Genomic DNA, 22,219 nt, shown 5'->3' on the forward strand with positions numbered 1-22,219 from the left:
TTGGCAAGTGTTACCCAAATCCCCACGTCATTGTACTTCATAACTCATTATTTGCATTGTTTCCATTTCATTGCCACTTACCTTGTGGGCAGTTGACATGAACAACAGTGCTGTGGCCAAAATTCTGTCTGTTCATTATGGTACTGGAGTCCTTCTTCCCAAACCTCTACTAGAAAGTGGAAAGAATACTTTTGGCCAACAAATTGTTCAGTGTATCTTAGCAGATGGGTTCAATATGCTCTGATGTAGTTTTAAGGAGCTTTCCATGGTGCTGAATGCCTAGCACTAAGCCAACAATAAATTGATGAAAGAGGGGGAGTGCCTAGAAAATAGGCTAGCAGCCATAGGCTGCAATCTTTTATTCTTAAAAGCTGGGGTTTGAATTTCTGTGTATTCAACTACCAAAGTAGGATTGCCGCATTTTTAAGAGATGCTCTGCAACTTTAATACCTGTGTAACAATGAGGAAAAGTGGGATGGCCTACTGAAGCTAATAGGGCTTACATCTGCACAGATACACACACATACAGAACAACAACATTCAGCTGTCTCCCTAGTAACAATTCTGTGGCTGTCTCATTAAAAGTGAGTTTTATTGATAGAAATAGCATCTCTAAAGCTCCCTTTCAGAAGTGTTAGTTTGGGGTTCTAGGGAAAAGATGTGCTAGTTAATATTAATCCTCTTGCTTCAACTCTAGCAAATCTACAAATAACAAGACAACCTCTTTGGTCTGTATTTCAGAGCTCCCTTACATATATGCTTGTTATTTACCATCAAATCACTTCTGACCTATGGTAATCCTATGAATTAGTGATCATCAGAAGGTATTAGAGTGAGTTGTGGCCTCTCAGCTCCAGAGATTCTTGGGTGAGACAAATTATTTAGACCCATTTCAATCTGACTTCAGGTCTGGTTATGGGACAGAGGCTACTTTGATCGCCTTGGTGGATCACCTACACTGGGAAATTGATAAGAGTATGTGTTGTTGTAGCTTTTGCTGAACCTCTCGGTGGCTTTTGGTACTATTGACCATAGTATCTTCCTGACGCATCTCTCAAGAATTGGATTTGGGGACACAGCTTTATGGTGGCTCCAGTCCTTCTGTCACAAAAGGGTGACTTCTGGATCTTTTGTATCCCAAGAAGCACAATATTAAACACAAGACACATCAATAAATTTTATTTCCTATTGATTACAATTTTAAATAAAGGGGTTTAATCCATTCAGCACATTCACGCCACATACATAATCACCAAAGAGAGAAGAATTCTTTATTTGCATTGTCCAAGTTCCAAAAAAAGTAGTTAATTCCAAAAGCCTTTTGGTACCAGCAGACAAATTATGGTTGCCTGGACCCTCTTTTTATATTCTTTTTAGGCAGTTTTTTAGTTAAGCATGTGTAGTAGATATTCCTTTATCTCAAGTTGCTCGTGGTGCATGCGTAGTAGAGATTTCTTTGTCTTCCCCTGGATATATGGTCTTTATCACTTATTGTGAAGTATGGAACATTTAATATGTCTTCCATCACTTAGTGGACAGGTGTGGAATCTCAGTGGTATTTGTCTTATCCTTTTTGTATTTGGATACTTACTGTTTTAGCTTTAATACTGTATTTTAATTATGTATGCTGCCTCTTTATACTCATTGTTCTTTGCTTTAAATATTGTCTTTCAAGGATGTAAGCTGCCTTGGGTCCTTTTTAAGGAGAAAGGTGAGGTAAAAATATTTTGACAGATAGACCAACTGACTGACCAACCAGTCTGCTCAGGAGCTAGAAATTAAATGCCTTTGATTACTTTATGAAATCAATCCATATCAGCTATATCATATTCTTTTCCTACTGACTTGAACATTTCATAGTTGTTGTCTTTTCCAGTGAGTCTTGATGTGCCCAAAGTAAGGGAATGAGAATTTATGCTTGATTTCATTGGAAAAGAACTAACAGTCAGATCATTAGCAAAATCTGGAAGTGACGTATTCCCCATCTCAGTCCATGAGCCACCCCTGAAGTTTAAACAGCTTTTAAGTTGTTGGCCATGGATATTTCCCATGGGGCTTCACATGTTTGGCTTTGTTCCTTCCTTTCCTATTTTCTCTCCGCCTTTCTTCTTCTTCTTCTCCTTCTCCTTCTTCTTCTTCTTCTTCTTCTTCTTCTTCTTCTTCTTCTTCTTCTTCTTCTTCCTCTCCTTCTTCTTCTTCTCCTTCTTCTTCTTCTTCTTCTTCTTCTTCTTCTTCTTCTTCTTCTTCTTCTTTTTAACTCCTTGTCAAGCTCCGAGGATTATGGGAGGTGAAACATTCATTCAGAATATCAGTGGAATAGTGGAAAGGAAAGGCCACTCATGGGATGGCAAAACCCATCAATTTCACTTGTTTTCACACACCTTTTTCTATCATGTTTTTTTCCATCCAAAATATAAATAAAATAAAAATGTACCAAAGGAAACACAAGGCTCCTTCTGCAGCCACTGCTGCAGAGACAGGAGCTCTATGCCCACCTGCCTGGGCAAGGCAGGCACAGGATACCAGGTATGTAGTCTTGAAGGGTGGGAGATGAGACTCACCTTTAAAATACTGCTCACCTCTTCCTCTTCTGCAGCATTTGTTGATCCGCCCTCTCAATTTATGTTAAGAGCAAGATTAGCTGTTCGTTTCAGGGGCGGGCAGGAATTTTTTGCCTACTCCTGTAATTGGCACTAAAGGGGCAGGTGAGTTTTTGCTTCTCTCATTCTTAATTTTGCTTGTTTTGTATTTGGGTTGGGTGAGGTTTGTTGTTATTGGCCACACTGGTGAGTACTGGCAGGAAGTATGATTTAGAAGGCGAGTTGAATGGGCACCTGTTAAGGTTGTAAGCTGTCTCACCTCCCAGCATCAAGGTTTCTCCACTGGGAGGGGGATTGGTTGGGGGTCCCCAGGAGTGTGGACCACCTAGAGTTGGGAGTCTTGGACGTTCTGAGTCCTGGTGGTCACCCAGTTGTTATAGGAACTCACCCAGTGAAAGGCTGGGGCAAGGCTGGCCTCAGATCCAGATCATGATTCTGCCCTACTGTAGGCCCCTCATGAAAGAGATGTTGTGTTTAACGTTTAACAAAGCGTGGTCCTTATTTCCACCCACCTCCTCATTACTCTGGGTTGGGTGGGCAAACAACATTCTTCCCATTTACACCAGCTAAATCAAACAGGTGGAGATATTCCTAATATAGAGAAATCTGCAATTTACCTCCCTGACACACAGATGTTAAAGTTGCAGAGCATCTCTAAATATTTAAATACAGAGTAATCCTACTTTGGCACAAAAAAAGGTTGAATACAGAGATTCAAACCAAAGCTTCTAAGAGCTAAATGTTCAAGTCCTGGACAGGCAAATCTGTCAGCATTTACCTTCTTCAACATTTGAGTTTTTTAAAAAGAAAATTCTTTCTTTCTCAAATGTGAAGATATCTATGAATGTGTATAAAATTCTACCTAAAATGAAGTGAGGTTGTCACCACCCCTATTTGGTGAATTCTTGCTTGGTAAAAAGATTGTGCCTCTCTTGTAGCTGTGGGGAAGTTTGTACTGAACTTATCTTGCTTTGGGGTAAGCCCTGCTTGATGTCACTAGACAAGTTACCTGAGAAATCACTAAATCTTTTGAGGTAACAACTTCTTGTTTTGAATCAAACAGAAACAGCCAGGGTGACAAATCAACCAAGAACAAGTCTTATGCAGGCAAAATCTTCAGCAGGGATGCAATTCTACATTCCTCCAACAGATGTCAGACCAGAGCTGCTGAAGAAACTGAACTTGTGACCCAAATCCAGGAAGAGCGAGCGAGCGAGCATGAACCTCAAAGATGCACCATGTGCTTGTGCTTCTGACAGCAACACACGTACATGTGCACACTCAAACAGAACTTCCTATTAATCAAAGAAAGCTGACCTGCCCTCAAGCATGCTGAATGTGGGCAATTTGCACTGCAGATGAGGAACATTCATCACAACTACAGCATGGCAACAGGTAACAAAGATTAACAAATGGGGCCTGCCTGCAGGTTATATATTATTAGCTGCCCAAAATTCTATCAGCTTTAAGCTGTGCTACTTTATTCCAGTTGCATGGGAAGCATCTAGACATGGGTTTGCAAATGTACCCATCCAAGTTTATTCAGCAATGGAGAAAGACTTGGCTCCCAGCTCTCAAAAAGGTCAACGAACTCTACCCAGCCACAAGGACAGGGGATCAGTACACACAAAAGACCAGCTAATGACACCCATGAACCACAGGAACAGATAATCTCTTCTCCTTAGCACAACAATACACCCACAACAATACACACTAATCACCCATCTACAGAGAAAGACAAAGGCCTATCTCACAGCCATAAATATTGCACTCCCAAAGCCAACTACACCAGAGCACAGGTTGCTGTCCTCTGAAGATGCCAGCCACAGAGACTGGCGAAACGTTAGGAAGAACAACCTTCAGAACACGGCCAAAGAGCCCGAAAAACCCACAACAACTAATGGAGAAAGAGTTTGCCCAGAACTTGATTTTGGTTTTTGAGCCTGCATTTAGTTTAGAGAATGATGGAGAGTGTCCTGGAGAGTTTGCCTTCTATTTAGCTGGCAATAGAATTGAGATGTATCCAGGATGAAATTTAAATATTCAGTTCTGGTTTATGAGAAATGGTATCAAAGAATCATGCAATGTAATTCTTCCTTTCCATATAGCAAGTCTATCCACTGCCAACATGTTAATTAAATGCATGTAAGCTGCAGAAATAGTGCTGAATATTTTTATGCCACTCAGTTATTCCAATGGAGTATAAAATTCCACACCGAAATCTTGGAACAATTTCAGCCAAAGATTAGAACTACCCATGAAATGTAAACTATCCATGAAACTTAAACTAGCCATGAAGGACATTGCCTTTGAGGTGATAGGCTAACCTTTGCAGAAGGAATTTTAGGTCACTCTGTCAATTGTTCACTCACTCTGGAAGTTTTGCTTGTTGCCATACTATCAGCATTTCTGGGCAGCATGCTAGCTCAGAGCGTATTTTCTGCAAACTCCCTATATTCCACCAAACTGCTATTTACAACAAGGCAAATGTTATTCAATTACTGTGTGTGCAGCACAAGTGAAGTCCAAAATGTGGGAATGGCTGTTCATTCCCCAATAAGATTATGAAGCTGGCTGGATAACTCAGTGGTTTAGGCAGAGGTTGGGAGTTTAATTCCCCACTGTGAGTCCTGGGAATACTGTTGAGATTTTGATGTGAATATGTATTAAATATAAATGTTGCATAGTTGAAAGTAAAATGGCCGATTTTACCTGAGTCATGTACTGATTGTATTCAGGTGTCATTACCAAGGTTTGAGACTTAATGTTGTACTTCTGTGGTACATAATGAAAATTTGTGTAACTGGAAAATGAAGTAATGTATTCTCCGATTGGTCTCAGAAGTGTACATAAGTCACGTGTAAAGGGGACATTTTATCTGCTGTCAGATCACTTTTTTCCTATGCTGTGTGTTGTATCATGTCATGTTGGGCTGCCAAATGAATGTCCACTATCTCTGTAGATATGTAAATGTACTAAATTGGTATTTTATTCTCTCAGTGTCATAGTGTCTATGCCAACTAATATTTCCTTACTCTACTAATGTTCTGGGAGTACACATTTAACCAAAATTCTCAACAGAAACAACCAACTTGTGTGGTTTCCACCTGTTGGACAGTCCCAGGGCATCTCTAGAAGGGAATGGTAAACCACTTCTGAGTATTGCCTACCTAGAAAACACTGAAAAGGGGCTCCCATAAGTCAGAATTGATTTGATGGCACATTTGTTGTTGTTAAGATCACAACCCCAAATGTTTTGTATTTAAGAACAAAAAACAAAGATGCATGAATGAACACAAGTGAATTCAGGTGATGCAAAACCCAGGGATTTGATTACATTGAACAACTGAGAAAGCAATGGACTGTGGGAGCAATGAAGTGGGCAAATTTCAATTCAGCCAATGGATTTCCTGTGACAATCCTTTGCTTGGGGCTTGGAACATTGCATTGGAAATGGAATCCATCCAACTCATCTGCCAAAAAATAGCAGTCATCCCCATGTGCCTTCAGTCAAAGAGACCTGTGGCCAGTCTTGTAAAGATCAGTCGGAACAGTTGAGGCTGGCGACTCTTGACTTCTTAGAGGGATTGAATCTGCTCTAGGCTAAATCCTTGAAAGGGAGTCCTTAAGTCAGAACTGACTTGATGGCACTTAATAATTTTTATTAAAGGATTTATGCAAGGTGTTAGAACTTACTGTATCTTGGGAACATGGTTCAGCACCTTGGATAGCTCCTGTAGATATCAGACCAAACCCACCAAACTGGACTGCAAAACCAGAGTCTCCCGGGGCTCCACTGAGTCTGATCTTATGCCTGAGGGGTTTAATTTAATCTTATTGGGGGGGGGGGTAAAGGAAATGCTAAGGCATTTATTCCGCTGACCATTCTCAGCAGAAATTGCTATGGAATTTATATGTACATCTTCACAGCATTCAATAACTCAGCCCTCATGTATTCGTTGTTGCTGAAGAGAGCAGGACACGAACTGATGGGTAGGAACAGCAGAAGAGCAACTTTTTACCAGATATTAGGAGAAACGTCCTAATAGTGAAACTATTTTTTGCTGAGACATAGTGCTTCGGAAGATGGTGGAAGAGAGCTCTCTTTTTTCCTGATATATTTAGACAGAACAGCTTAAATACATCCAGTGATAGAAACAATTCTTAGGGATACTGCAGCTGCCACCTGCATTGCAGTGCCTGCATTGAGTGGGGAAGGACTGGGTAAACTCCTAGATTCCTTGAAATTCTATGGGCCAAACTAGATAAATTTGGCAGGTATTTAGAAAGCATACTCCCTCAGGTTGTGAAAGCTATCTACAGTACATGTCATAGCGAGGACTTTTACTTCACTCACATGTCTTGCATTTGAAATGCTTTGGTTTTTAATTGGTCATCGGAAGATGGAAATGGGCTTCATTTGTATGTCTGATTGTTTCTGTGAAGAAAGCCCAGAGGGCTTCTGTATTCGCCTTCAGTATCTGCTTTGACCATTTACTTGTTTGATTCTGCCATATACTTTTTGTACTCTGGAATATTTCATTCTTTCTCAGTAAATAAATATTTTATCAGAACAGATATATATTGTATATACAAGGATATATACAAGGCTTGGGAAGTAATTCATTCTACATGTTACAGAATTCACCCAGCTATTACAGAAAAATAATTTTAAAACCCATATAATTCTGCTTCTAGTCCCTACCCCACTGCCAAATTGGTTTTTCAGCTTGAATTCCCTGGACTGTGCCCCATCAGCTGTTCCACAATGCCGTAAGCAGCAGGAAGCTAGCTGTATGTAAACATTACTCTTGCCCCCTTCTTAAGCATGGTTTAATAAGTCCAAATCCACAGGATGACCCTAACAGTGTCGAGTGCTAGAAGAATCCTCTATGAGCCCTCTGAACAAACCACATGTAATCCCCTCTCCTTGATGCTATTTGTATCCCCTCCTGCCACCTCCCACAAAGATAGATTAAAATCTGGCCAGCGCATTTCTTCCCTCCTGCCAACCTCAAGCTGGCAACAGGAGCAAAGAAGTCATAATTTTGACTAGAAATCCAGCTTTAGTTTCCACGCCTTGGCATAACCTCCTTGCCTTTGGAAACTTGACTTTCAGTATGGGGAGAAGGTAGAACACGTTTCTACCCCCAAGAATGTGAAGCGATGCTGGAAAGTGGGCAATGCCTGGCAAAATCTTAGAAATTAGATAAATTGTAGAACTGACATTTTGCAGCAGTGAAAGGTAAGCGGTTCAGTATCCTATGTGACTACTCATCCTGTCCCTTGATTACAAGAAAAAGAATAAATTATACAAACTAAATATCATTCAAAAACTTCATTTGCATAATTTAGAAAACAATCTATAACAGTATTATTGGTTTAATTATACTTAGGGTGTAATAGTATTATTAATTGTGAAACCTGTACTAATCTCGTTTCAATTCTGAATAAAGGCAGAAGTACAGCTAAGGATTTCCTAGATGCAATGCTGAGCATGCTGTGAAATAAGTTGTTGACCAGTCATGGGTTTCTTATGTAGAGGACGGCCACCCACTGACATTGATTCTTGGGAGTTCTCTTGGGTCTACCATGTTGGAAGACAAAATACGTTTCATCAAGGAATTAGTCCAGTTATCAGGAACTTGATTGGGATTCCACAACTCTCATTAGCCCAGCTAGCATGGGCAATGGTCTGGGATTACCAAAATCTCCCCAATCTTGAATTGGACAATAGTAAATCTCTCCTTTTTCAATAAAGCATAGGAAAAAGGCTGTCTGTTGTTCCACAAAAATTCATTGCCAAATTGACACTGAAGTCTGCCATCCTCTAACCATTCAATCAAGACTACATGCGTCTCTGCTCGGTATGTGTTAACATCTTCTTTAAGTTCCCAGAATATATATTCTAATGTTTGGACTGCCAATTAATATCTAAGTGAAGAAGCCTTAGCAAAGGTGTGATAATAGTGTAAAAATACTTACCAATCACTGTATACACAACATGATTTCGGTAACACGTGCCCATTAGTCTGAGGATTGCTAGCTCAGATTTGGGGGAGTTGACAAATACAAGTTGACAATGAAAGGACTGGATATCCCCAGTAATTTAGAATTCACCCAACAAATAGACTAATGGCATACAATATGCTTCTACTACCGATCAGAATTCACTGCATTTAAGTAACACATATTTCAAATCAAGACATGTTCTCATTGAAAAGACTTTGCATTGTTTTTTCCAGCACCAGTTCCCACCACCTTTGTTTGCTTAAGCTTGCAGCAGAATATAATGGTGATCTTTGTTATGTAGGTGCTGCTCTGTGGAGATAAAAAACCTGTATATTGTTTGAATCTGGCCTGAGCTATTACTTAACAAAATAAATAAAACTGTGTCAGTAAAGTGACCTTAGCTACTCCTAAGCAATACCTGGGTGGGAAACCACAGAGGGCAGTTCTAGCTCCAGAATTAGGGAGGACAGTGGAAAAGTCCCCTCAACTTTAAAGATGTCAAAAGCACAAACTTGGAAGCTTCTCATGCTTTCATTTGGGCTCCTTGGGTGCTTTCTAGAGAATGATGATGAGGTAAACATGTTCCTCCTTTCATCTGAGGAACATGTTTACCTCATCATCATTAAACACAAAACTTGCAAGTTATTGAGGTATGAAAAGCTCCTGCTGTAACAATTTAGTGTCCTTCGGAATTTAAGGAACTCCTTCTTCTAATGATGGATTTCCTTTATTGTATCCTTCTGACCCTCTGTTTTGTCTTCTCCAGTCTGACTAGCAGCAGTTCTGAGAATCATCTTCCCAGGACCTGTTCCCCCCCCCACACACACACACTTAAGTGGGAAAGTTGGCTGAATCCATGAGCAAAATGTGTGCTCTACTATCAAGCCACAGTCCTTCCTCTAAGCCAGAGCAAAGGAAAATTTATTTTCTTATTAGATGACAGTTCTCAGAATCCCAGAGCTTACATGGCAGTTGTAGTGGAAGGAGGCAAATTTTCCAAGTTCTGGTCTGAACTCCTTGGAGGAAGTCTGTATCAAACACAACAAAGAAATAACAGATTCCATAGACAATCATTTCCCCTTTTATACGAATAAAAGTTTTATTGAATTTTTTTTAGACAATTAGAAAGAACAAAGAAAGAGGAGAGCGAACAGTCTCATGAACAGTAGAACCAGAAAGAGCTTTCTGAACACTGGAGTATAAGCTGCCGTGGGCAGCATCCCTTTAAATGTCTCTTACATTTCTTGTTGTTATAAAAGCGGAAGGAGTGTGTGTGTGAGTGAGTGAGTGAGAGAGAGTGTGTGTGTTATTTCCCCCTCTGTTTCTGCATTACTTAGAAGCCGCTCTTCCACACCTCTAAACCCCCAGGTACTGAAAGGAGAAATAGGCAGTGAGCAAATGAACAGAGATACTGCTCCCTACAAAAGGTGTAGATCAGAGGTGTGAATCTTTTGTTTTCAGCCTACAACTTCTAGAATTCCCCAGGTAGATGTGCTGCCACAGGGAATTCTGGGAGCTATAGTCTTAAAAACCGAACAAATTTGCACAGCTCTAGTGTAGAAGAAATACAGCAGCCATCTGTCCGCCTGGTGTGCTCAGAAATCAATGGCGCAAGTTAGGGATGTGATAATGGAGGGTGTGAGCCTGGATCAGTAATTTTTTTTTGTACCACAACTCCCAGAATCCTCCTGCCAGCACTGCCTGCAGCCATGGGCCATTCTGCCTGGGGGATTCGGGTGAACTGTGTTCCAAAAAAAGTGACTTTCCCAACCTCTAGGAGGAGGGGGGGGGGGGGAAAGGAGAGCATCTTGTTGTTTCTTTTCAAAGCAAAGAAGGCACAGAATCTCAGCTAAGCTTCAAATCCAGTGCAACCTGAAGGGCCCTCTCCACAGTAGTGGTGTAAGAGGGCATAGAAGGTGCAATGTCCAGGCAAGGAGCTCTCCTAACTAAGGGCCTTTGTGCCCATTTGGAGGAAATGTCCAGTCAGGATGAGGCCGAGTAGAAGCGGCAGAGTAGTAGAGATTTATCTCTAGGAACCCCTTTTCCAGTGCATGTTGGACGGGAGGAGGAGGGAGCCCATGAAACACGTTGCCCCCTTTCTTAGTGCTGGGGAAGGACATCTTTTATCAGTGCAGAGAAGGAAATCCTGTTAAAGAGCTTCCGAGAAGAGTGTTTTTTCCCTTTAAGGAGACCAGAGTGTCAGCATTACAAATGAGGCAGGTATGGATGGCAGGACTAGGCAAGACATCCTTTGGCTCCGCCTCCTCCGAGGTATTAGGATAGTGGTCCTCCCCCACTGCTCCAGGTCCTCTCTTCTGGGGCAGGAAAGACCTTCGGTTTGTCGTTTTGTGTTTTGTTTCATGATCCCCAGATTCGAGTTAAGGCTATTGAAATTGCAAAAGTGAAACCTGTCAAGCTGTGCGAGGCAGATGAAATGGGAGCTAGTGCTGGCCCCACAGCAAGAAAAGGAAAGGAGGCCAGGCATAGCACCTTTTTGCTGCTCCTTGCTTTCTTGCTCTCACTCTTTCCCTCCCCCAGTACTATTATTATTAATAATAATAATCATGTGCCATCAAATCAATTATGGTGTCCCTTTTCGGGGTTTTCCAGGAGGACAATACTCAGAAGTGGTTTGCCATTCCCTTCTTCTGGGAGCGCCATGGGACTGTGCAACTTGCCCAAGGCCACACAGGCTGGTCTTCTTTGCAGGAGGAACAGTGGGCATTGGAACTCCTGACCACTGGCTCCACAGCTAGAACCACTGAGCTATCAGTGGGATAGGCATCTGGCTGTGGAGTCAGAGGTTGGGAGTTCAACCCACAGTGCATCCGAGGAGACCCAGCCTTTATGACTTTGGGCTACTGCACAGTCCCAGGGTACCAATCCTCTCACCCAGAAGAAGGGAATGGTAAACCATTTTTGAGTACTCTCTCCTGAGAAGACCCTGAAAAGGGTTGCCCATTTGCTAGAATTGACTTGACAGCAAACAATTATTTCAGTACTATTAACAAGCCCCAAAAATATCCAGTAAGGGAACAGTTAAATTTTTGATGCCTCGAATGCATGAATGCTCAACAACCATCAGCTTGGCCATGCAGGCCAACCACGAGAACAGCCCTATGGGACAAATCCTGTCATGCAATGCCAAAGTTTGGAAGCCAAGCTCTTCAAAAATGGTTTAAGCCACATGCCTGCTAAACACAGCAGCTCTTAGAAGCAATGGAGGCTCCAGCTTTCCACCCCGCAACCATTCCCTCCCCAAACTCCTCCTTCTCAACAACAGCAAGCAGCGGTAGCAGCAGCCAAGCAGCTCCTCAGGGAGCAATGCCAGTGTGACAGCAGTTTCCATGGAGGTGACAGGGAGTGCTGGAAGCATTCAAGAAGCCAATGCGCAGGGCAGGAAAAGAACATCCAGTCTGGAAAAAGGGAGAAGCAGGAGAAGGAGAGAAGGCTGGGAAGAAAGAAATAAAGAAGAAAATATAATCCTCAAGCCAATTCCCACCCCCCTCCCCAACCCTCTCTACTTTGGCTTGGTTCATGATTCTTTCTCTGCCTCCTTCCTTCGAAGCAGTCTGTCGCCACTTCTCCCCAACTTCATCCTCTTTTTCAAGCCACATGGCCGATGTACCAGCCTGAAGGCTGCTACTGTCTCCTTCCCAACTGTAAGGGAAGCCCATTCACCAACTGTAAGGCTCCGTAAAGCCATCCTTTCTTGTCATCCTCATGGTCACACCCTTGCCTTCATTTTTCACATTAGGCAGAGCTCAGAAGCCAAGTGCAGCATCATCCCCTTGTAACGTCTTGTGTGGCCCTCCCTCTGGCCTTGGCACATCCAGCTGCAGCTGAGGAGCCCCCTGAGATCATGAGGGTGCAGGAGCAAGGGAGGGACCATCATCACGCCAGTGGGTGGGATTTAGTTGACTGGGGTGGGAGAGAGCAAAGAGAAGAGGCTTGATCTCCCACTTCAGCTCATTGCAGGGAGGAAGAGTAGAGTCTCTTGTATTGACCAGGTCTTCACCTCCCACTCAGTGCAATAGGTTCTTGTTTTCCATAGAACTATGGCCACTTCCTACACCAAAGAGCCAGCCCGGCTCTGTGCTGGCACCATGACAGGCACGGCACCTATTCTCTCCAGTGTTGCCTGGCTCACAGCATAGGAGCGTGTGTGCTGGGGTCTTAGCTTCCGGCTCACCGAGCCATTACTCCTGGCCATCTCCTGTGGAGAAGGAGCCGTATTGGTTGTCACCACCAATGTCTTAGGTGGAGGGGGAGCCGGGTGGCCTCCATTGGCATAGACAGGACGGGCATTGGTGCTTCCAGAGCGGGAAAAGGATGGGCGTGCATCATTGTTGAGGCGAGTGAAGGAGTCTGTGGCATGGTTTACTTTGGGGTCATTCCAGTACCGGCTATTATAAGTGTTGGAAGAGGTGAGAGTATCATTCTCTGATGAGGAAGCATCACCGTGGAATGCTTTTGTGGATGAGGAGCATTTTGGTGGTAGATCATCCTCCCTAAAGAAACAGGAGGACATCATTAGGATCAGATCTATGCCCTTCTTTCAACATCTGTATGCAAGTATGAGCAAAAAAACAAAACAAAACCCTCCACGCCTTTCAGTGGTGAGGTATGAAAAAAAAAGGCTAAGTGATGCAACAACCCAAGCCGCGGTGCTGTCTTGGTTTAAATGATGTCACCCCTCTGACCAAATTCAGCCCTACGTCCCCATTGTTTGCTCCTGTATCCCAAAGTCATTCTATCAAGGCTGAGATGAGAGAAACACAGTGGCAACCAATGAAGAACAGAAATTAGCAATGCTAGTCAGACATTCCCAAGAGACTTTTGATTTTCCTTCTTAAAGGGAGATGGAAGAAATGGATTACTCATCCCCATATAGGAAAAGAGCACATATGCACACACCACACTATTACGGAGTGCAACGTCTAGGGAAAATATGCCATTAGAGTTCAGGCCCTAAACCAATTTTCTTTGTCACACCAGTACCTCTGTAATGTAAGAATCAGGTACAAGATTTATGTATGCAACAATCTAATTCTGAATAAGGTAGAGGAGGCCTTGGCTTTGAATCTCACTTTCCCAGACATTGATTCTGGTCCTCCTGGGGTCAAAGGTTGACCCTCCTGACTTTTCCTCTCACTCCCTTCCATAACACCACTATTTGGTTTCTATGGTTTTTGTATGGGCTTTATCCATTCTGAGAGGTTGAAAGGCCTCATTTTAGGCTCACTCATTGGCACTAAGAGCTTTAAGCTAAAAGACACTAGCTTTTGGGTCCCATCATTTGCTTTCAATCTTTCCAACTGCAACAAACTAGTGTCCAAGCACTCTCAATCTCACCTTGACCCTCAGGCAGAAAGAGGTTCTCACATCTTGAGCTATGAAATCTAACTTCTTCCTTTTGCAATCTGATCTGTGACATGCATATTTATTCATGATAATAACTGCATGCCATCATGTCAATTCTCACTTTCCAGGGTTTTCTAGGTAGAGACTACTCAGAAGTGGTTTACCATTCCCTTCTTCTGGAGGCACCCTGAGACTGTGCAGTTTGCCCAAGGCCACACAGGCTGGCTCTTCTTCCTGGAGGCATAGTGGGAAACCAAACTCCCAATCTCTGGTTCCGCAGCCATATGCCTAAACCAACTGAGCTCTCCAGCCAGACTGGTTACTTATCAGGAAAGGGGGAAATGGTCAGACACATGACAAACCTTATCTCATTGGGAATCTCTTCCTCCTCCTCTTCCTTGTGTTTGTTTTTCCAGTAAAACAATGTTACGGCCACCAAGAGAATGCAGATAATAAGCACAACTGCTCCGGCAGCTGCAGCTCCAGCAATCAGGCCAATGCTCCGAGGGTGGGCTGTGTGAGACACAAGAATCTGAGGCAGGAGAAGGCATGGGGCAAGTTCAAAGAATCATGGTCGGCTTTCAAAATTATATGGAGGGTCAGCGGTACTCACTAGCTAGACAGCTTCTATATGCCCTTTGATGGTGACTCCGTCAGGTCAAGCTGCTTGCGGGTCTGTTTCCCAGTAATGTAAGGAAACAACATATTGTTTTGGAGTAGAACCAGAACCCTCTGCATGCCATAGATTTTTGACCCATTCAAAAGTGAGCCTAAGATTCCTGCCTAATAGCTGATTCGTACAGTGGTGCCTCGCTTAGCGAGGTTAATCCGTTCCGGATTAACCCTCGCTCAGCGAATCCATCGCTAAGTGAAACCAAAAAGCCCATAGGAACGTATTAAAACTGATTTAATACGTTCCTATGGACTTAAAACTCACCGTTGTGCGAGTTTCCTCCATTGCGATGGCCATTTTGGATGCCTCGTTAGCGAGGCAAAACAGCGGTCGCCATTTTGTTTTAGCGGCAGCCATTTTGGAACCGCCGATCAGCTGTTCGCTATGCTTTGATCGTGTCCGCGCGATCATTGCATAGCGAAAAAAGCCCATAGGGGCCATCGCTGAGCGAACGCTCCAGCGATGGCCTGGGACCCTTCGTTATGCAGTTTCATCGCATAGTGAAGCGTTCGCTATGCGAGGCACCACTGTATTTCTTTATATAGCCGTCAATGCACTGGCTGTTCAGAGCATGGCAACACAGCAGCCTACTACAGCTCAGGGACATCTCTGAGAGGCTGCCTCATACAGAATCATACAATTGTAAAGTTAGAAGAAACCTCAACAATCATTGGGTCCAACCTTTGATGAAGCGAGAAGTCTATAGTTAAATTATTGCTGGCAAGCATCTCTCTAACTTCAATTTTAAAAGCTTTGCCACCCTCTGAGGCCATCCTTTCCATGGTCAGGCACTTCTTAACATCAGGGAGTTCCTCCTAATGCTTAGGCCAAATTTCCTTTCTCATCAATTGAATCTGTTGTTTCTAGCCTTACTCTCAGAAAACAGGTGCTGGATGCGACAGAGAGGTTGCCAAGATTCATCAAGCTCACTGGCAACCACCCCTCCTTCTGATCCATGTGAGACCAAATAATATACTCTGGAGGTCTTAGCAGAAAGGGGGCATTGCTAATATTTTCTCAACTGTGCATGTCTGAAGGCCTTGAGAAATGCATATCTCACAGTGAGCTCCAAAAGCCATGCTCTCTGGAAAGTTTTGGCAAAGTTGAACTGAAACATTCCTTTCAGGCTCACACAGAAAGGCCCAGCATGGCTAAACCCTGTGACAGATCAGAGCCCTTAAAGGGGCAATACAAGAGATCAATCATTTCCCCTCTTGAAAATTTCTTATCCAAAGATGGGTGATTTTAATTTTCTGCCACCCTGATACAACAGCTCACACCATAATCCTGGATTTCTTATGCAGTACAAGGGGAGAGGCATATAGATGTTCCTCTCTCCATGGCTCATAACAGCTCTGAAATGGTAATTTGGCTCAGGGTCATAATACAGGGGTGTGAGGGAAAAAGACACACACCCCAATTCCAAATCCAAACTACTGTCCAGGTATCTTCAGGAAAATGAAATTATTTGGTGCAATGAACCATGGCATCAGAAGATGAGTGCAAAACGAAGGATCATATGGGGTGATCTCCCATGCAACATTTACTTTGGCCTTTGATGCAATGAGGAAAAACATGCAACCCTTGGTACACTCAAGACCTCTGTCTAATTTTAGAGTATTTACAAATCATGGTACAAAGCAGCAGACTGTTATTTTTCAACTATCAAGAAATTTCACGTCATCCTTACTGCACTTGGCTGGCAATATACTCGTAGTTCTTTTTACAATCAGCTGTTCAAACATATCGTTTCTTCCAGCTCCCAATATATGCATCTCAAAATCTGAATTTTGTGGGGTTAGCAGGCTTAGTTGTTACTGCAGTTTCCCACACAGACTTTTGAAAAGTTGGTTCCTGGAGTCCCTGAGCTACCAGTTCTGATGCAGAGAAGTTCCATCTACCCCACGAGGCATACGTCTGTCTCCCCTATATCTTCAGAGTCTAAAAAGAGACCTGTTGAGCGTGCTCATATTTGGAAGAGTAAACCCCAGGAGAGGGTTATCTGAGGTCTCTTAACTGCAAACAAGATCAGTGAGAGCGCATCTCTAACATTACAGCAGAGATGGTGACAACAGCAGCAAATCCCTTATTCTTCTGTATTTCCCATGCCTCTGTATTGAATGAAATAGCTTACTGCGGAGGGAGGAGGAGGTGACGATATATTGTTCATGGTGGAAACAACAAGATACCATTTGCATCCTAAATTTATCTTTGACCAAAATTTTTAAAAAGTGGAATGAACTGTACAAGACAGACTGCTGTAATTTCTTTGTCGTAATAGACTTACGTGCAATCACTTGGACTTCAAGAGAGCAGGTGCTGCTTCCAATAACATTAGAAGCCACACACTGGTAACGTCCTGATGACACAGTGCTAATATTGCGTAGGACGACTGTACCCTGAACTTGGTCTAGGTGAAAGAGAGAGGAAAAAAAACAATTGGAATTAAATGAGGAGGGGGGGCAGCCATTCCACCACAACTTTGAAAAGGCAAATCCAGCAAATCGTAAATTCTACTGCAAGACTCTTAAGAGATAAATTAGAAAATAACATTCAGATGAAAGCATCAGATGCAGACAAGATTAGGGTTTAAGGAGCTTACACGGGACATTTTCTTCTTAAAGATTATTATTTTTTATGGATGTGAAAGCTCAGGAACAAGTGAACAAGGGCAAGGAAACTAGCAAGGGTCATGAACAACCTAACTGTCATTCTAACTCTAGTACAGTTACAAACTACTCAGTTGGGGACGTGGAAGACTAGAGCACATTAAGCTACTATTAAAATGTAATTTATTAAATTTATGGTCCTGAGTCCCCCCCCCCAAACAAAAACAACTATTTTTATATCTCCCCAAACTAACTCTGTGCTTTCCAATTTCTCAAAAGTAACTAAAATTGTAACTTTTAAGCTATATTTAATAGAAAAACAAGCAAATGATACCTGCTGCTGGTTTGTGACGCAAAAAAAAAATCTTTCCACGCATCACCACCACTCAGCCCTTAGGTCATCTGGCATTCCTCGACAACTATTTTAGGAGGCCACCTCCCTCATTATTTATTTTTTAAATAAGTAGTTAAAAAACAGAATACAGTTGCATTACAAAAGGACTAACTTTATCCCTTATTAATTTAGTTTAGAGTACTGTGGTTTATATGAGCATTGAACGGAGGATTGGAATCGATGGACTCATAGACCCTTTCCAAATCAGTTATTCTATGATTCTATGAGTCAACAACTCTATATAAAAATGTAAGATAATAATAATATTCGCGAAGGCTTTCCTGGCGGGGATCTAATGGTTGTTATGGGTTTTCCGGGGCTCTTTGGCCGTGTTCTGAAGGTTGTTTTTCCTAACGTTTCACCAGTCTCTGTGGCCGGCATCTTCAAAGGACAGCAGTCTGTGCTCTGGTGTAGTTGGCTTTGGGAGTGCAGTATTATAGCTCATTATTTCCAAGCTCTACAACATTCGTCATTCTACACAAGTTCCTTGTTCTTCCACCACTAGTTAATAAAGGGGGATTACAAACAATGATCCCCTTCATGGATCACTTCCTTGCTGTGGCGAAGGGGCTTGAGTAATTCAAAGAAGCTATGGGCTATGCCATGCAGGGCTACCCAAGATGGACAGACCATAGTGGAGAGTTCTGACTAAACATAATCCACCTGGAGCAGGAACTGGCAAGCCACTCCAGTATCCCTGCCAATAAAACTCCATGGACAGAAACAAAATGCTAAAAGACATGATGCTGGAAGATGAGCCCCTCAGGTCGGAAGGTGTCCAGCATGCTACTGAGGAAGAGCAGAAGACAAGTACAAGTAGCTCCAGAGCTAATGAAGTGGATAGGCCAAAGCCGAAAGGACGCTCAGCTGCGGAAGTGCCTGGAAGTGAAAGGAAAGTCCAAAGCTCTATAAAGTCAGCAAAAACAAGACCTGATCACCAGTTTCGTATAGCAAAATTCAAACTTAAACTGGAGAAAGTAAGAAAAATCACTGGACTAGTCAGGTATAATCTAAACCACATCCCTTATGAAGACACAGTGGAAATGAAAAACAGATTTAAGGAACTAGATTTGGTCGACAGATTGCCCGAAGAACAATGGATAGAGGCTCGTAACATTGTACTGGAGGCAGCAACAAAACCCATCCCAAAGAAAAGGAAATGCAAGAAAGCAAAGTGGCTGTCCAATGAAGCCTTACAAATAGCAGAGAAGAGAAGGGAAACAATATGCAAGGGAGATAGGGAAAGTTACAGAAAATGGAATGCAGAGAGAATAGCAAGGAGAGAAAGAGGGCCTTCTTAAATGAACAGTGCAAATATATAGAGAAAAATAATAGAAAGGGAAAAACCAGAGATCTGTTCAGGAAAATTGGAGATATCAAAGAAACATTTTGTGCAAAGATGGACATGATAAAGGACAAAAATGGTAGGCACATAACAAAAGCAGAAGATATCAAGAAGAGGTGGCAAGAATACACAGAGGAATTATACCAGAAAGATCTGGATCTCTCGGACAACCGAGATAGTGTGGTTGCTGGCCTTGAGTCAGACATCCTGGAGAGTGAAGTCAAGTGGGCCTTAGAAAACAGGGCTAACAACAAGGCCAGTGGAGGTGACGGCATTCCAGTCGAACTATTTAAAATCTTAAAAGATGGTGCTGTTAAGGTGCTACACTCAATATGCCAGCAAGTTGGAAAACTCAGCAGTGGCCAGAGGATTGGAAAAGATCAGTCTACATCCCAATCCCAAAGAAGGGCAGTGCCAAAGAATGCTCCAACTACCATACAATCACACTCATTCCCCTAGCAAGATTATGCTCAAAATCCTACAAGGTAGGCTTCAGCAGTATGTGGACCGAGAACTCTCAGAAGTACAAGCTGGATTCCGAAGGGGCAGAGGAACTAGAGACCAAATTGCTAACATCCGCTGGATTATGGAGAAAGCCAGAGAGTTCCAGAAAAACATCTACTTCTGCTTCACTGACTACGCAAAAGCCTTTGACTGTGTGGACCACAACAAACTATCGCAAGTTCTTAAAGAAATGGGAGTGTCTGCCCACCTTAACTATCTCCTGAGAAATCTATATGTGGGACAGAAAGCAACAGTTAGAACGGGATATGGAACAGCTGACTGGTTAAAATTGGGAAAGGAGTACAACAAGGCTGTATATTGTCTCCCTGCTTATTTAACTTATATGCAGAATACATCATGTGAAAGGCAGGACTGGCTGATTCCCAAGATGGAATTAAGACTGCCGGAAGAAATATCAACAACCTCAGATATGCAGATGATACCACTCTGATAGCAGAAAGTGAGGAGGAATTAAAGAACCTCTTAATGAGGGTGAAAGAGGAGAGTGCAAAAAATGGTCTAAAGCTCAACATAAAAAAAACTAAGATCATGGCCACTGGTCCCATCTCCTCCTGGCAAATAGAATAGGAAGATATGGAGGCAGTGACAGATTTTACTTTCTTGGGGTCCAAGATCACTGCAGATGGGAACAGCAACCACAAAATTAAAAGGCGCCTGCTTCTTGGGAGGAAAGTGACGACAAACCTTGACAGCATCTTAAAAAGCAGAGACATCACCTTGCCGACAAAGGTCCGCATAGTCAAAGCTATGGTTTTTCCACTAGTGATATATGGAAGTGAGAGTTGGACCATAAAGAAGGCTAACTGCCGAAGAATTGATGCTTTTGAATTGTGGTGCTGGAGGAGACTCTTGAGAGTCCCCTGGACTGCAACGAGAACAAACCTATCAATTCTGAAGGAAATCAACCCTGAGTGCTCACTGGAAGGACAGATCCTGAAGCTGAGGCTCCAATATTTTGGCTGAAGGGGAAAGTCTGTAGGGGCTCACCCTGAATCACTAGTAGAAGGAGGTCACAGACAAGAGCAAAAGGATACCATTTTAGAAACATTGCCATCATGCTTACAACTGCCTATGTCCACTGTCCTCCTCAGAACCCTGCACAAGGTCTTGACCCTTATACCAACGCTGGATAGTCACACCCAAGTATTATGCAATTAAGGGAATCCTTAGAACCATGAAAGGCTATCCTTTAAGGGAATACTTTCTTTTCCAGATCTGATAACTTTCTATCTATGAAGAATTATTTGCACATGGAAACATTCAAGCATAGGAGTTTCCCTGCATATGCAATCATCATCGCAACTGGATCAGCACAGAGCTTGGATGTTGGTCAGAATCCTACTGATGTTCACATAAGGTTTGTGTAATTTGCCTTGGTTCATTGTGGCCAGTTGATAACATGCTAGGACATGTCTCGGTCATTCTCCTCTTCACAGGGCACCTGAGATGCATGTCAGCACCTCATCAATTAGTTGCAAAAGCTGTTGAAATGTATGCAAACACTCAGAGGACTGCAGTCATTATTTTTAAAAGTTACTTATTAAACTTTGCTTTCCTTCCTCAGAGTAACTTCATTGTCATTTACTTGCTATCTGAAGAGCATCTTCTTACTGCTGAGTTATTTTTTAATACCATGGTAAAAATGTGGTTTTAGTTGCAGAAATTATCTCCTCCTTAGCGGTATTTTGCTTCTTTTGAAATAAACTGAATGATTACACCAAGCTAGAACACATTCACTGAATCAGTGGGACATCTACTAGTGTGCCTCTAAAGTAATGATCAGTAAAATAGATTTTTTAAACATTGTTTTTTAAAAAACCAATTAAAACTATTTTCATAAACCAGACACCATATGAAATAGTACAGAACTAGCTGCATGACAGATGCTCAACAGCAGAGATGGGCATGATCCTCATGCCAGATTGTACACATGACACCACAGGTGCTGCGTGTTCCCTTCCTCTGCCTCCCTGGCTGGATCCCCTATTCCCCAATCAAAGCATGCTCCTCTCATCCTCCTCTTCCGTTGTTCAACCAGTCCTGACTTCCTGTCTGCGAGTGCAATCAGCCAATGAGGCGGGGCAGGAAAGGGAAGCCCATGCTCCTGCCAGAGACTTATCAGACAGGTAAAGAGGAGGAGGAGAGGACTGTTCACCAGTCTGGGTGAGTGGGGAATCCAGCCAGAGAGGTCGGGGAAGGGAACACATGGCACCACAGGTGCAAACTGGCATGAACACCTACAAACTGGCATGAACCTCCGAACCAAGGTTCATGCACATCTCTACTCAACAGGCATAGAGCCAGACTCACTTTCCCTCAGAGGGAATTCAACCATCAAGATATCCATACAAAGAAAGCCCTGTCTCATGTACTCAGCAACCTAGCCTCTCAAGGTAGTGGAACACACAGGGCGTCCTTCACTGACAATCTCAAGTTCCACATTGGCTCAAATAGGCTCCTGTTTACAGGCAACTTTGCACTTCAGTTTAGAAGAAAAATGTGCTGTATAGTTGGTAAACAAATGAAACTAAAGGATCCTGACAAAACATCCATGAAAGTGAGTGTTCTTGTTGTAAAAGGTTATGTGCTAAGACTCAGCCTAAGAATGTGCATTTATGGAATTGTTCATTCCTTCTAACACAGGGATGTTCAATGTGTGTGTGTGTGTGTGTGTGTGTGTGTGTGTGTGTGTGTGTG

The 22,219-nt window shown here is 42.7% G+C and overlaps 1 protein-coding gene across 5 annotated transcripts in view; it reads right to left on the reverse strand.

The window, feature by feature from the left end:
• Nucleotides 1–22,219, reverse strand: part of IGSF11 (immunoglobulin superfamily member 11) — a 235,217-nt gene that overhangs the window by 2,254 nt on the left and 210,744 nt on the right. For 3 of the 5 annotated variants that reach the window (XM_072993803.2, XM_078389968.1, XM_020783848.3), the window contains 3 exons: nt 16,937–17,059; nt 14,339–14,489; nt 9,686–13,123 (listed from right to left, as the gene is read on the reverse strand). In XM_072993803.2, the coding sequence (XP_072849904.1) occupies nt 12,682–13,123; nt 14,339–14,489; nt 16,937–17,059 (716 nt within the window). In that variant the 3' untranslated portion in view covers nt 9,686–12,681. Of the gene's footprint in view, nt 1–9,577; nt 9,641–9,685; nt 13,124–14,338; nt 14,490–16,936; nt 17,060–22,219 lie in introns of those variants that run through there. The other 2 variants (XM_072993804.2, XM_072993805.2) reach the window with 2 other exon arrangements.

This window comes from Pogona vitticeps, chromosome 3, assembly GCF_051106095.1.
Source record: "Pogona vitticeps strain Pit_001003342236 chromosome 3, PviZW2.1, whole genome shotgun sequence".
Classification (NCBI taxonomy): domain Eukaryota; kingdom Metazoa; phylum Chordata; class Lepidosauria; order Squamata; family Agamidae; genus Pogona; species Pogona vitticeps.